The 13,684-nt window shown below is 41.1% G+C and overlaps 1 protein-coding gene across 1 annotated transcript; it reads left to right on the forward strand.

Moving 5' to 3' along the window:
* The first annotated feature begins 12,876 nt into the window (after window positions 1–12,876).
* Window positions 12,877–13,684, forward strand: LOC131182165 (uncharacterized). The gene is made up of 2 exons (XM_058150829.1): window positions 12,877–13,452; window positions 13,562–13,684. The coding sequence occupies exons 1-2, from the start codon at window positions 12,877–12,879 to the stop codon at window positions 13,682–13,684; spliced, it is 699 nt and encodes a 232-aa protein (XP_058006812.1).

Below are 13,684 nucleotides of genomic sequence, written 5' to 3' on the forward strand. Positions count from 1 at the left end.
ATCTCAATCTGTCTGGCTTGATCAACTACCACATTAAAAGACTGATCAGACATCATGGCCAGGTTTGCATACCTCCTGTCCAGCCCCTTTAGGAATCTCTTCACCTTCATAGTTTCTGTAGCTATTCTTTGTAGGGGCATACCGCTCGATTCGAAGTGTAGCATATTCATCTATAGACCTGCCATTCTGTCTTAAGGCCTCAAAGGCCCACTGCTTTTGATCTCTGAAACTCTCTGGTATGAATCGGTTGATAAACAGTTCCACAAACTGATTCCACGACAAACCCTCCATCCGAGGTAATATGTAGTCATTCATCCATTGCCTAGGCATAGGCCCCATGACATGCTGCATACACTCTATAAGTCTTCTATCAGTTAACTGTAACTCTGTTCCTACCTGTTTGCAGGAATCTAAAAACCGATATGTATCGTCTGACACATCATAAGTACCAGGCACTAACTTCTTAAAATTGATGATCTATTTATAAGGTTCCCCTCTTGGTGCGGTGGACTGCTGCTGCTGTGGAGGTTGGACCATATACTGTGCCATCATATCGATGGTTCTTTACAACCCAGCTAGAGTAGCTGCCATGGGGTCCATGGGACCCTGTGCCATAAAAGACTGATCCTGAACTGGTGGCAACTGCTCTTCTACTTGAGCAGCTCTAGGCCTCCTACCCCGCCTCATCGGGGCAGGCGCCTCATCCTGTGTTGACACCTCATCAGGCACATCTGGTTTTGGTGCAGTGGCAGCTCTCCTGCTTCTACGCATTTTTCTGAAATTCAGCAGCATTAGCCCACAATATTCAAAACAACATGTTACACAGCTCTATAGACTCATATTTATACATAATTATATGAAATAGAAACTAGAAGCAAAGATGACAATGCAAGACAATTGTGGACCCTATTTTCCGCATGTGATTCCTATTAGACTCTTCCCAACACTTTAGACAATTTTTCCCTATGAATCTGGAGCCTAAGCTTTGATACCACATTTGTCACGACCCAAACTATGGGCCAGACTAGCACTAGGACCTGGGCCAACCTAAAGCCCCCGAGGCCCGTAGTAAGCCTAAATATTCATTAACCCAACTCTAAGGCCCATTTGGGCCCAATTTCAAGAAATCAATCGGATAGAGTCCGACCATAAAATGGACCTTTCAACGGAGAGTTTTTTACTCACCCGACCTGTAAACACAATATATAATCATTTGAGGAGCTCAGCTCACCCTCCACTTACTCATAACAACATAAAATAAATGGGAGCTCTGCTCCCTTATCCAGTCCATCAACATGTATAAAATAATAAGTTTACAGGTCCAAAATAATAATTTATATTACAGACCCAATTCAATAAATATTTCTAACACATGCGAAAATTCTAAGAGTTAACAGGTTTATACAAACATTAATTAACGACCTGCGAGGGAGAAAAGCAGGTTAACCTAAAAAATATCCTCCTGTGGCCTGGAAAAATATTGAACAGGAGTGAGCGTTCGACTCAGAGAGTAAAATATCAATTTTAACCATAATCTCTATAATTATCTAAAATTAATGCACCCTGTAGAGTAAAATGCAACATCAGCAATAATTTCACATCATAACATCAAAAAGGTAATTTGGAGCACTCACACACCCAGTAATATCAATCATAATATATGGGAGCTGATCCCCTATACAGCTCTCTTAATCCAACCTGTGCCAGCGAAGAACTCAGCTCGGACTTCCACTTAAATAACCAAATCGGGGTCCCAGCGAAGAACTCAAGCCGTGTCTACCCTGAAGGACCAGGTCCCAGCGAAGATCTCAAGCCGTGTCTACCCATCCTATCCATAGTTAACACCACATCACACGCACGCCAACGCACGCACACTGCTCCAAATTACCACAACAACATTCATGGCACTTCAACAGTTGTGAATGCAACATAAAACGTGCCTAGAGTTTAACTATATAGATATATACATATAAGTGATGCATGGGCATGCTTGAACATATAATAATATCGAAATTACAATTAAAATTAATATTTTACTCACAAACTTGACAGCAATCACTGTGGCGGCTGGGTGGAGGAAGAAGGCTGTTCCGGCTCACCTGACAATTTTATTACAATCATTTAATAAATTTGACTCAATACAAACTAAGAAAAGACCAAATACGTCCTAAGTTGTGCCGAAAATCCGGCAGAGTCTCCCTGTCGACACCATATTTTGGCCGATCCCCGAAATCAATAGACTTTGAAATCGATCCCCAGCACCATGTCTCCATTCATTTCCGATCTCTCTTCGTAAGGATCCAAACTGACACCAAGTCTCCTTGCCAGTCAATCATTTCTTATCTCTCTCCAAAGAAATCGAACCAATACCAAGTTTCCATATCGTTCAAATCCTTACCGATCTCTTAAACCAATTATTAAGTCTCCTGGCCAGTCAATCACATTTCTGACCTCTCGTCAAACGAAATCAAACCAACATTAGGTCTTCATGCCATCCAGTCTTATTTCCGATCTCCCTTTTTAAATTTTGTGGATAATAGTTTGATAAAGTTAAGGTTTCAATCCAGTTTAATGATGTTTTCGATCTTAAGTGTTCAAATCAGGTTTCCAATTTTAATAATCTTAAGTCTCGTTCGGTGTTTGTTCTCAGCCGATCTCATGCTTACAATGTTTTTCCGACCTCTTATACTTAGATTAATAATCACTTTCAAGTTTGATGTTCCAATTGGTTCAGACAGTCAGGCGCTTGTACAACTTAGATACTTTCCAATCTCATCAAGCCATTGGACAAAAGAAAGAACTTCATTTCAAAATAAGAATATATACAAGTCATTCGGCTGGAGGATCACCCCCAGCCTGTTCTACATTTTGTTCACCCTCTCTATCACCCTCAGCCTCCTCCTCGCTATCCTCTTCGTCTTGGGGAGCCAGGTCCACTATCTAGGAAAAGTCCTCCTCGGGATAACGCTTCTTGAGCTCGGCCAAAAGGTCCCCATGGGCGTTCACATAAGCACCCGCCTCCCTCGTCACTGCCTCTTCTTCTTTTGCTCTGAGTTCTTCAGTGAGGTGTGCAACATCAGCGGCTCGGAGCGCCCGAGCTTCTTCAAGAACATGAGCCTGCTCGGCCAATTTATCCTCGTAGAATTTCATCCACCCTCAATTTCAGATATATAGTCCCGGGCGGATGAAAGTTGGGCTCGGATGGAAGCTGCCTCCTGGCCCGCCTTCTGGATCTCCTGCCTCAAATGATGAGCCTTTTCTCAGATGATATGTTGGTTCACCAAACTCTCCACGCTCAGGCTCATAGTCTGGGTCAGGATATCGTCAAGACTGTTCGGAGGCAGCCTATTCCGATCCTCCTGAAGGCAGATGGAGGCCCCCAAAACCTTAGCCAAACCTGGATTCTCTCAAACAGTTCGGTTCTTCTCTAGGGAGTGGATCAGGACCTGAGCGTCATGGGAAAGGGTCCTCGAAGTGGGTTGAGAAGGACCCCCTTCTGCACTCGAAGCAACTGGTGGAGGTGGTGGCGGCTCTTCATGTCGAGGAGGAGACCGAACCATTTCTATTTTAGGAACCGGCAGTCCTAAGGGCCGGGATGAGCCTCCTTGCATCTCCACTGAATCATGCCTGGGCGTCTGAGAAGCCTCGGCGCGTTTCATCTCTTGCACTTTTCTGGAGACCTCTCTCTTCCGCTTTCGGCTCTCCTTGGAAGCCTCGCCGCTCGCCATACTTGCACAAAGGAAAAGTCAGTGAGTTCGCTAAGGCCCAGAGATCAGAGATATAGAAAGTACCGAAGCCGAGGTCAGAGAGCTGAAGCCCGCGTTCTTCCTCGGTAACCAACCGCATCATCCAATGATGCAGTTCGACCGTTACCGCATCTAGGCAGGAGAACTTCTGATTGGCCGTTTGATCCTTTAACTCCATCACCATTGCACCCTCTTCCCTACTCAGGGTGATATGCTTCGGAAGTGATGGGCCCTGATGCATCCAGCTACGCGGGAAACCCTCAAAACCATTCGAAATCTTACTCCTCAGAATAAAGAAGTGGTTCTTCCAATTCTTCAGGGAGGAGGGTAGGTCGTTAAAGAGCCCACAATGCGGTTTCGCCTGAAAGAACCAGTACTCATTGTCCTTTCGACGAGTTGGCCTATGTAGCTTGGCGAATACCTTCGCTGTAGGACTGAGTCCCTTAGCTCGGCAGAGGCCTCTAAAGGCTACCAGGATCCGCCATGAGTTTGGGTGTACTTGGGCTATGCATACTTGGTGGAATTTCAGAACTTCCTTGAAGAAGTCATCAAGAGGGAACCACAGCCCGGCTTTTAATTGCTCTTCATATACCATGATCATATCATTTTCTTCGAAGAAGTGATCGGCTCGGAGATTGCCATGACACCTGATAAGTTCGTATGAATCGGTTCGAAGGTTATATTCTTGGCTAAACGACTGCAGATCGGTTTCTTGAAGGATTGACGGCAGCTCATCCACGGGAAGGTTTTCTCTCCCTGAAGAATGCGTTCGCCTCGAGGGTGCCGCTTGACCACGGGCTGAAATGGAGGTTGTAGGAGGTTCAGATCGCCCGCTTGGTCTGACCACGAGACATGAACGGAAGGGGGGCTCGCCGCTCTCTGACCCTCGGCGCCACTCATTTTCAAAGAAAAGAGAAAATGTAACTAAAAGAAAGATCAAAACCCTTACCGAAGTGTGATCGGTGTTGGAAGAACTTGAAAAAATGAGAGAATTTTAGAATCGCTCGCGAGATGCAGAAAATGACATAAGGAAGCAACTGGTTGACCCATCCCCTATTTATACCCGTCTGAGCATTTAATGCTCACGGTGTCTCAAGCGGGGCATCGGTTAGCGAGATTCGCCAGCTTTTCTGACACGTCACATGAATATTCTAGAAACTCCATAATTAAATAAGGGAAGATCGGCTAGTTAAAGATCGGCGAATTAAGGCAGATGTTTAGAATTACAGATCATCTAAGGGCTGTTCAATTAGGAATCGGATCGGATAAACACATTAGAGATCGGAAAATAACCAATGCAATAATAATAAAATGATAACTAAGAAAATAAGATTTCATTTCCAAAAGGTCAAATTACATAATTTGGGCGATCTCAAGAGATCGGATTACATTAAAGGTCAGATTACATCATTTGGGCGATCTCTAGAGATCGGCAGTACATCCTACCTAGTAAAGGCCTATGTCAAAGCCTAGTCTCGTGGCTGAATCAAAAGATGTGTTTGATCAGGAAACCAGCCATCGACATCGGATAGATGTACAGCTCAGATGGGGTGACTATGACTCTCATGGTGATAGGAGAGGTCATCGTCAATGTTATCGCTCGGAACCGAGCCGCTGTCGGGACACCCGATGTGGCGAGGAGCCAAGTGAACTTCGAAGGGCAGTCACCAATGATAAGAGGGAAATTAACAGTCTTCTTGCCTGAAATCGGTTTGCCGGTTATATCGGTCGACCAACTCGAGATCGACACGACCGATATTCTCAATCTGGACCGGTAAATTAGTCTGGTTCTCTCACTGTCATCAAATATGGTTATCATGACTTTCTGATCATCAGGGTCGTAAATTTTCAGCCGGGGAGCTAAGAGAATAGTCGGAAAAAGATAAAAAACAGTCACCATGGCCAGAATGTTACCGGAGGAATTTGAACGGAAGAAGAGAGAAATGGAAGGACGAAGGAATGAAATGTGGGAGAAATTCCCCGATTGAGGCATATATATAGGGGGGGAGGGTTTGAGCATTTATTGCTAGCGGAAAATGATGCGGATGCCTCGGTAACTGAAGGAATAAATGCTTTGACTGAACCAGCCCGGGTAGAGTAGAAGATCCTGGAATGGGAGAGATCGGGAGAGGGGCCCGGCATGAGAGATCGGAAAGGGATCGTATTAGAAAGATTGGAATGGATGGGAGATCGAAAAGCAAAGAGAATAAGACAACTTCCAATAACTATCGTCATAATCAGAGCTGAGATAGTTAAAGCGTTGCAGACGAGATCAAATCTCCACCGCACGCCTCACTTGCAGAATCGCCCACATTACTGACAGGCGCCAGGACGTGTCATGGCAGTCCTGTACATCTCGATCTCCACCATTGATCTTACTTGTAAGGACAAGTCCGGAGCCCTTGGATCAAAGAGAAGACGACAAGACCGGCACTTTTTATTCCCAGCCCTCGGATCTCCCTTGACAAGAAAATTTTGAGCCGCTGGATTGGAAAAGAGAAAGGACAAATATTCTGAATAGGATATCAGCCGTTCATTTTGATTCTCTTCAATTCTCAGGCATCAGATCATGTCCTTTAAAATCCAAACCTTCCATCTCCCTCAAAAGAAATCCTGACCCTTCATTGGGAGCATCCGTTCCCTATAAATACCTGCATGAAAACTGTTGAAGGAGGATGAAAAAAAAAGATGGTGATTATAGTGGAAAGGCTCTGAAATTTGATTCAGTCTTGCTACTCTACTATTTTTAAGCTTTCAAAATAGAAAAACTTCAGAAACCAGTTTTCTAAAGTATTAACATTGAAGGAGTGTTGAATACTGAGACTCTGCATTTTCAGTTAGTTCATTACTCTGTGATAACATCTCTCAGTTTTAGTTTTGTCTTCATCATCTTTATATCAACCTTTCTTTAAAAGCTCCGTCTCCTTCCAACCCGGTTATTGTTACTTCGGTTCGACTGCATTTTGACCTGGTATCTTTTATTTCAAGGCAAGCATTAGTCCCCAGGCTATTAGCGAGCAGCTCTACCATATTTGTGACTCCATAGTTAGCTCGATAGATTCAACTCCCCACAGGTGAGCGTCTGAACCGTTGCTCTATCAAGCTTCTTTATTTGTTTTCATGTTAAAGAGTTTCACGAGGGTGGTTATTCTTTTGAGTTCACCTCTATTTCATTAGTTCATGTTATTTGTTTGTTCTTAGCCTTATTATCTTTCAAATATGGGTGCTCTGGTTACTGGTAACATATAGGTAGTTTAATAAAGATTGATAGCCGTATTTTGATACGAGAGTTTCTTTAGAATAATAAAAGTTTGGATAATAAGTCGGAGGAAAAGTCATGGAGTCGAACTGTTAAACAAGCTCAGGATTTAGCCTGGTATGATGGGGGATTGAGGTAAGATCGGATCTAGGCCAGAAGGCGAAGAGAGATCGGACATCGCCTGCCAAAAGTACTAGTAAGGCGATCACAAAGGAGATCGGAAAAATTCAGTCTAGCATCCTTTCCTTAGCTATAAGGTACCAATGGGTTAAGAGAAAGCCTTGTTCGGGTCCCCGGTGTCTTCGGATGCCAGAACCCTTAGTCTTAGGTTCTTATGATATGTAATTGTAATCAAATTTTAAGAGGTCGAGAAAAGTCCTTACCCAACTCTCATTCAAACAAAAGGAGATCGGAGGAGAGTTCTTATCCGAGATCCTTCATTAAAATTCTAAAATTGCTTATTTAAAAGAGATCGGAGGAGAGTTCTTATCTGATTCTCAATCCAAATTTTTAATAATTATTTAAAGAGATCGGAGGAGAGTTCTTATCCGATTCTCAATCCAAATTTTTATTACTTAAAAGAGATCGGAAGAGAGTTCTTATCCGATTCTCAATCCAAATTTTTAATAATTATTTAAAGAGATCGAAGGAGAGTTCTTATCCGATTCTCAATCCAAAATTTTAATAATTATTTAAAGAGATCGGAAGAGAGTTCTTATCTGATTCTCAATCCCAAACTTTAATAAATATCTAAAGAGATTAGAGGAGAGTTCTTATCCAATTCTTAATCCAAATTTTTAATAATTATTTAAAGAGGTCGGAAGAGAGTTCTTATCCGATTCTCAGTCAAATTTTAATGCGAAGATCGGAGGAGAGTTCTTATCCGAGATTCTTTACTTAAACTTTAAACAGATTATCCCCAGAGATCAGGAAAAGCTTTTACCCGGATTCTCTCAATCCAAACTAAAATAGCATAGTACGCGAAATAACCCCCTAAACAAAAACTGATACGCAACTCACTAAGGGCCGTCTCATTTACTTATGCACCTGGGTAACCCGAACTAGTGAGAAATTAAATATTCCTTTTTATCAAAGGGATTAACATCTTTATCCTAACTCCCCTAACCTTCGATTTTGATTTATGAAGAGTATAATGTTAAATCTGCTTGCCCTCATAGAGGGATGAGGCGGGGTGCCTAACACCTTCCCCGGCTGTAGACGGACCCCGAACCTAGAATCTCTGTTTTCGAAGTGGTTTCATTTTAATTTATATTTCAGAAATGGTTTTCTTTAATTTCCCTCAAAATTAAAGTGGCGACTCCTCACTCTTTCCCACTTCGGAGAGTATTCGTCCAGGCGACCGCAAAATACTTTGCGACACTCCCCTATACCAAGGACCTACCCAACCTGCAAAAGGGCTCAAAACGCACTTCTATATTCACAATTCATACACTCACAACTCAATCACATCACACAGCCCCTCCTGGGCCCATCCAAACAGTCATCAATCACAATATGTAAATTTACAGTTTAGTCCTTATAATTGATCATTTTTGCAAAAACTGCCCAAATAAGCTCTAAAAATTCTAAAACTTTGCCCCGTGGTCCCTAGCAATATTACTAGGCTATTGCAAAAAGAATCATAATTTTCTGAGCTACCACGAATATTTTACAGATTTTTAATCCCATTTAAGCACTAGAAAATTACGAAAAAGTAAAGTTCGGGTTTACCTATGCTGATTCTGACTTCGGGGACGCGCTCGAGACGTCTGACAATGGTGGGGTAGCCAAAATCTCGATCCAATTCGGAGACTTTTTGGTAACCGGTTTGTCTGGTCGGAAATTCACAGACCCGGACAACTGTCGAATTTCCTCGAATTGAAGATACCTACACGAAGCCCACAACACGGGGGTTTGTACATAAATTTTATGGAATTTTCTAAGCTCATTTAATGCTCAGAAAAATACTACGAAGTTCCATGGGACCCACAGAAAAACGGTGTCGAAAAAATTTGAAATTTATATTGCCGCGAAGCTCTTGACGAGTGGAGCGCTCTGGTACTCTCAGTTTTCTCGTGGGTTTCATGGTTTGCAAGAAACCGCTCGATGGATTTTGGTGTCTTTGGTGTCTATGGAAAGCTCTCGAGATGTAGATGGGTTTAGACACAAGACCCGGCCCAAATGGTGGCCGGATCGGCCGGATTTCTGCCGGGAAGTCGAAGGGTCGCGCGCGTGCGTCGTGTCACTTCGTGCGACGCTTGCTGGCGCCGGGGAGGTACGCCGGCAGGCTGGGGTGGCGGGGGAGGCGGCTAACCGGCGGGTTAGGGCGGGAGGAGAGAGAAAACGGGAGAGAGAGAGAGAGAGAGGAAGGAGAACGCGCGGGGGAGAGGAGAAGAAGAAGAAAAAGGAGCCAGCCCGATTCGGTCGGTCCGATCCGGTCCGGTCTGATTCTGCAGGTTCGATTTAGGATACAAAATTTTAAATTTTTACTCTGCCTTGGGACAAAAAACGAGGCCCAAAATTTTCGAAAAAATTCTAGAAAACTCAAAAAAATTTGTAGACTCTAAATATATTTTTAGTTTTGCCACGTGGCCTTTAAATTAATTTTTAAAAATCATCAAAGTTTATATTTTTGGAAAATCGAACCCGATTTCTAAAATTCTAAAAATCTCAAATAATTTCCTAAAATTTAAATAAAATTAACACATCAATATTTGCTCAAAAATAATAAATTTAAAAATTAGGAGTGTTACAGACATGATCTCATAAAATACCTAATGAACTACCGAACTCCACTTACCGATAACATATTAAGTATCCTACAAGGGATTTTAAAACCATTTTCTTACATTTTGGAAGTGGTAAGCATTTTGGTAGGAATTAAAATAATTTATTCGAAGCTTAAAAACTAGTAAACATTTTTGTCCATTTTTATTTTTTCACAAATTTTAGAAAAATTTCGTCAGAGTGCTGTCTGTATTTTGAGAAAACAGTTCTTCAAATATCTGAAAAAAAACACTTCCAATAAATTTTCCACAACTTCCAACCTCTAATTAATCTCAATACAACTCAAAATTCTCAAATCAAACCATTTCAAAATAATTTCATCAACAATGCATTCAATAAAGCTAATTTACATTTACAAGTTTAATTTACAGATATAAAATCCAAAAATAATATTATTACAATTTATAAATACAACTGCTCAACTTTACATTAATACATATGAACAATATTTATTTACATCAAACTAAATTACATTGAGTATAAAATAATACCCGTACAAAATCAGCAAAGGCTTTTTCAGTTCAGCAGCTCACTCTGTTGCTTTTTCCTTGCTCCTATCTGCGACAACAAAATAAGCTATCGTTGAGTATAAAAATACTTAGTAGTGCACAATAAAAATTTGAAATACAGTACATAAAACATTCATTGATAAATCACAATTTAAATATTATACAAATCATCAAAACTCATTATAGCACAATTTTAGTTAAACAATTTAATAAACATAGTGTTGTCAATTCATACACAACTTAAGCTATGATACAAAATTTTCGATCAATGCCGTATTGTACACCACGACAAAGTGATCTACAACCCTACTAATCGAAATCAATGAGGGAGGTGGCTAGCTAGTTAATGAGTACTCATCCGATCTACAATCTCAATTGGTAAACCAGAGAGGGAAGAAAAATAATCGATCTCACCCCATAAATAGAGAAGGAATAATAAGGCACTGCCATGCTAAGTGTAAATAAAAAATCAATTCCAAACATTTTATTTAAATAATTTATAATAAATCCAATAAATTTTCAAAGTCATAGTTTCATTCACAAGGTGGCAACACAATTCATGATTAACATCAAATTTTTATAAATCCTACTAAATCAAATTTTCAATGACAAGATGCTCAAATAAAGTTTATTGTGCACAAATATATTACATGCAACATTGGTTTAAAAATACATGCATGCATACTGATCCTAAAAACAAATTCGTAAAGGGAAAAAAAATTTAAACAGAATCGCCTTCGTCCTCCCCATAACCCCAACCTGGATCACAATCATCAGGAGAGTAATCTTCCAACCATATATTTGGAAATTTCCTTGAAGATTGGGAGGTTAGAGCCATTCAGGAATCCCTCTCAAGGCTTGGAAGAATTATTGATGTCTTTATTCCTCATAGACTTGGTAAGAGAGGCAGGAGGTTTGGGTTAATAAGAACTTCTTCAAGGAGGAGCTGAGGAAGCTTTTGAAGATCTTAATAGGTTTTTGGATTGGGTCCTTTAAATCAAAGCATTTCAATCCATAATTTTGCGTAAAGAAACGATGGGTAGTGATCAGGGGAACAATTCACGTGCGGGTGACAAAAGGGGGGAAGGGGAAGAATATAGCCCTCGCATTGAGCATACACCTAAAGCACCTCTTCAAGCCAATCAAACGTTGCAGAAAAATCAATCTAAGGGTGGCGGCAAGAATCATCGTCAGCTGGAGAAGTGGACCTTGGGCGGGTTGGATATTTGTCCCAACCAATCTGTACAAAACAATTGCTGCAGTGCTAATATTTTTTGGGGCGGCACAGACCGAGGAAGAATTGGAGGCCAATAAAGAATGGCTCTCTCTTTCAGTGGTGGCTACTGCAGCGAAACCTGCTACAATAGAGCATCTTCAGCAATACTTTCCGCATCTTCAGCAATACTTTCCTGCTGAAGGCTTGCTGAAGATGTGCACTCGATTAAAATTTTGCCTCTCGGAGGCAATCAAGTGCTCCTGTCTTTCGACTCAATTGAAGTTGTGGACATTTTCAGGGGAATTCAAGCTGAATGGCTTCATCAATGGTTTACTGAGCTCAAACCGTGCGTGGGAACCTATACTCACCTCCTTGAATCGATTGGTATGGTTAAGATTTCATGGTGTTCCTCTGCACTTATGGAATGGAAAAACTTTTCGTAGCTGGGCAATTTGCGTGGTTCGTATGTTGCAACGCATACTAATGCCATTTCCAGAACAAGGATTGATCATGCACGATTACTTGTTTTAGTTGACACCCATGGGCCCCTGAACAAACAAATCTCTATGGATTTGGATTGTTTGAGGTTTAATATCACAGCAATTGAGGAACCTCCACTGGCCACAATCTTCCGTTACTGGGATCAACTTGGCGAAGATAGTGACAAATTTTCCAATGGCCTTACCTCGTCGGACTCGGGCAAGATTCCAGCGAAATTGATCTCTCACATTCAAAGAGCGCTGCACCCCTAATCAATCTTGCACATCTTTCGAAGAACCAGCTGCAATTTTGGGTTCTGACACGCCTTTGGATGTTGAGAATAGTGGGGAACAGCTTCTTCAATTATCATGCCAGACTTCGAAGGAGGAAGGTTATTTATCCAGCTACTCTTCTTTTTTTTTTTTTGCAACTTTTAGAGATTCTTCAATTTTTTTTTTTATTATTTTTTAATAATGAGACATTGCTTATATTAGCATCTCTTTCTTTTTTCTCTAACTTAACTACAATAGAATTTGAATGCCTTGCCGAATCCAACAATATTGCCATGCATGAGATGATTAATCTCTTAACCATTTCCCATGCAATGGTTCGTTCCGATGTGAAAAAAAAAAAGTTCCCATGTAGTGGAGCTCTAGCTCTAGATGATTCCAAATTTGTAGGTTCATTTCCCAAACAATAACTTGAGTACTTAACCAGCCGAAAAATTGGTAAACACAGCAATTATTGTCTTCGACTTTATTTTCCTTCTTCCCCATGCAGAGAACCCCAACAAGCCCTAGCTTGCTACTGCTCATTTCCATTATAAATATGCCTCTAAGAAACATCGAGATTTAACCTTTAAGCCAATTTATACCCGATATGGCAACATCCAAGGTAAGCTTGAAGTTTCTTATAGATAAAAAGGGCCACAAGGTTATTTTTGCAGAAGCAGGAAAAGATTTTGTTGATTTCCTTCTATACCTCCTCAATCTCCCTTTAGGGACTGTTATTAGGCTCTTAACAGAGCAAGACATGGTGGGTTGCCTAGGGAACCTGTATAAGAGCTTTAACGAACTCGATGAATCTTACATAAGAACAAGCCAAATCAGAGAATCCATTTTGAAGCCAACAGTTTCCATCTCCCCCACTGAAATACCTCTCTTATTGTTAAGTGATGAACTCCCTTCGAAACTATACAGATGTCAATATTGTAACAAAAATGTGGCAAAGGAGCCAAATGTGGCTTGTTCTAGTTGCAGCGCTAGAGGACATGGCAGATGGAACGTGCTTTCTAATGAGAAGGGTTTTGTGAAGGGTGTGGTCACTTACATGGTGATGGACAATCTGGAGGTGAGCCCTATGTCTTCCATATCAAGCATTACTTTGCTCAACCAGTTCAAGATCCAGGATTTAAGTGTACTTGAAGAAAGGGTGGTTGATTTAGGCATGGATGAGGTAAGCTAATCATCTCCCATTGATCGACCTTTTTCACATTTTGCGTATATATCCAATGTAATTAGCTATTTCTAGCCTAGTGCCGGATCACTATTTCTTATTTGCGTAGGCTTTAAAGCTTCTCAAGGAACCTTTGCAGTCCAATACAGTTCTTACAAGAGTCTTTCTTGGAACCATGAAGAAATTGGGATGTTACAAATGTGTTTTTGTTTTCTTTAAAGCTTGGAATTAG

This window comes from Hevea brasiliensis, chromosome 8, assembly GCF_030052815.1.
Source record: "Hevea brasiliensis isolate MT/VB/25A 57/8 chromosome 8, ASM3005281v1, whole genome shotgun sequence".
NCBI classification, from domain to species: Eukaryota; Viridiplantae; Streptophyta; class Magnoliopsida; order Malpighiales; family Euphorbiaceae; genus Hevea; species Hevea brasiliensis.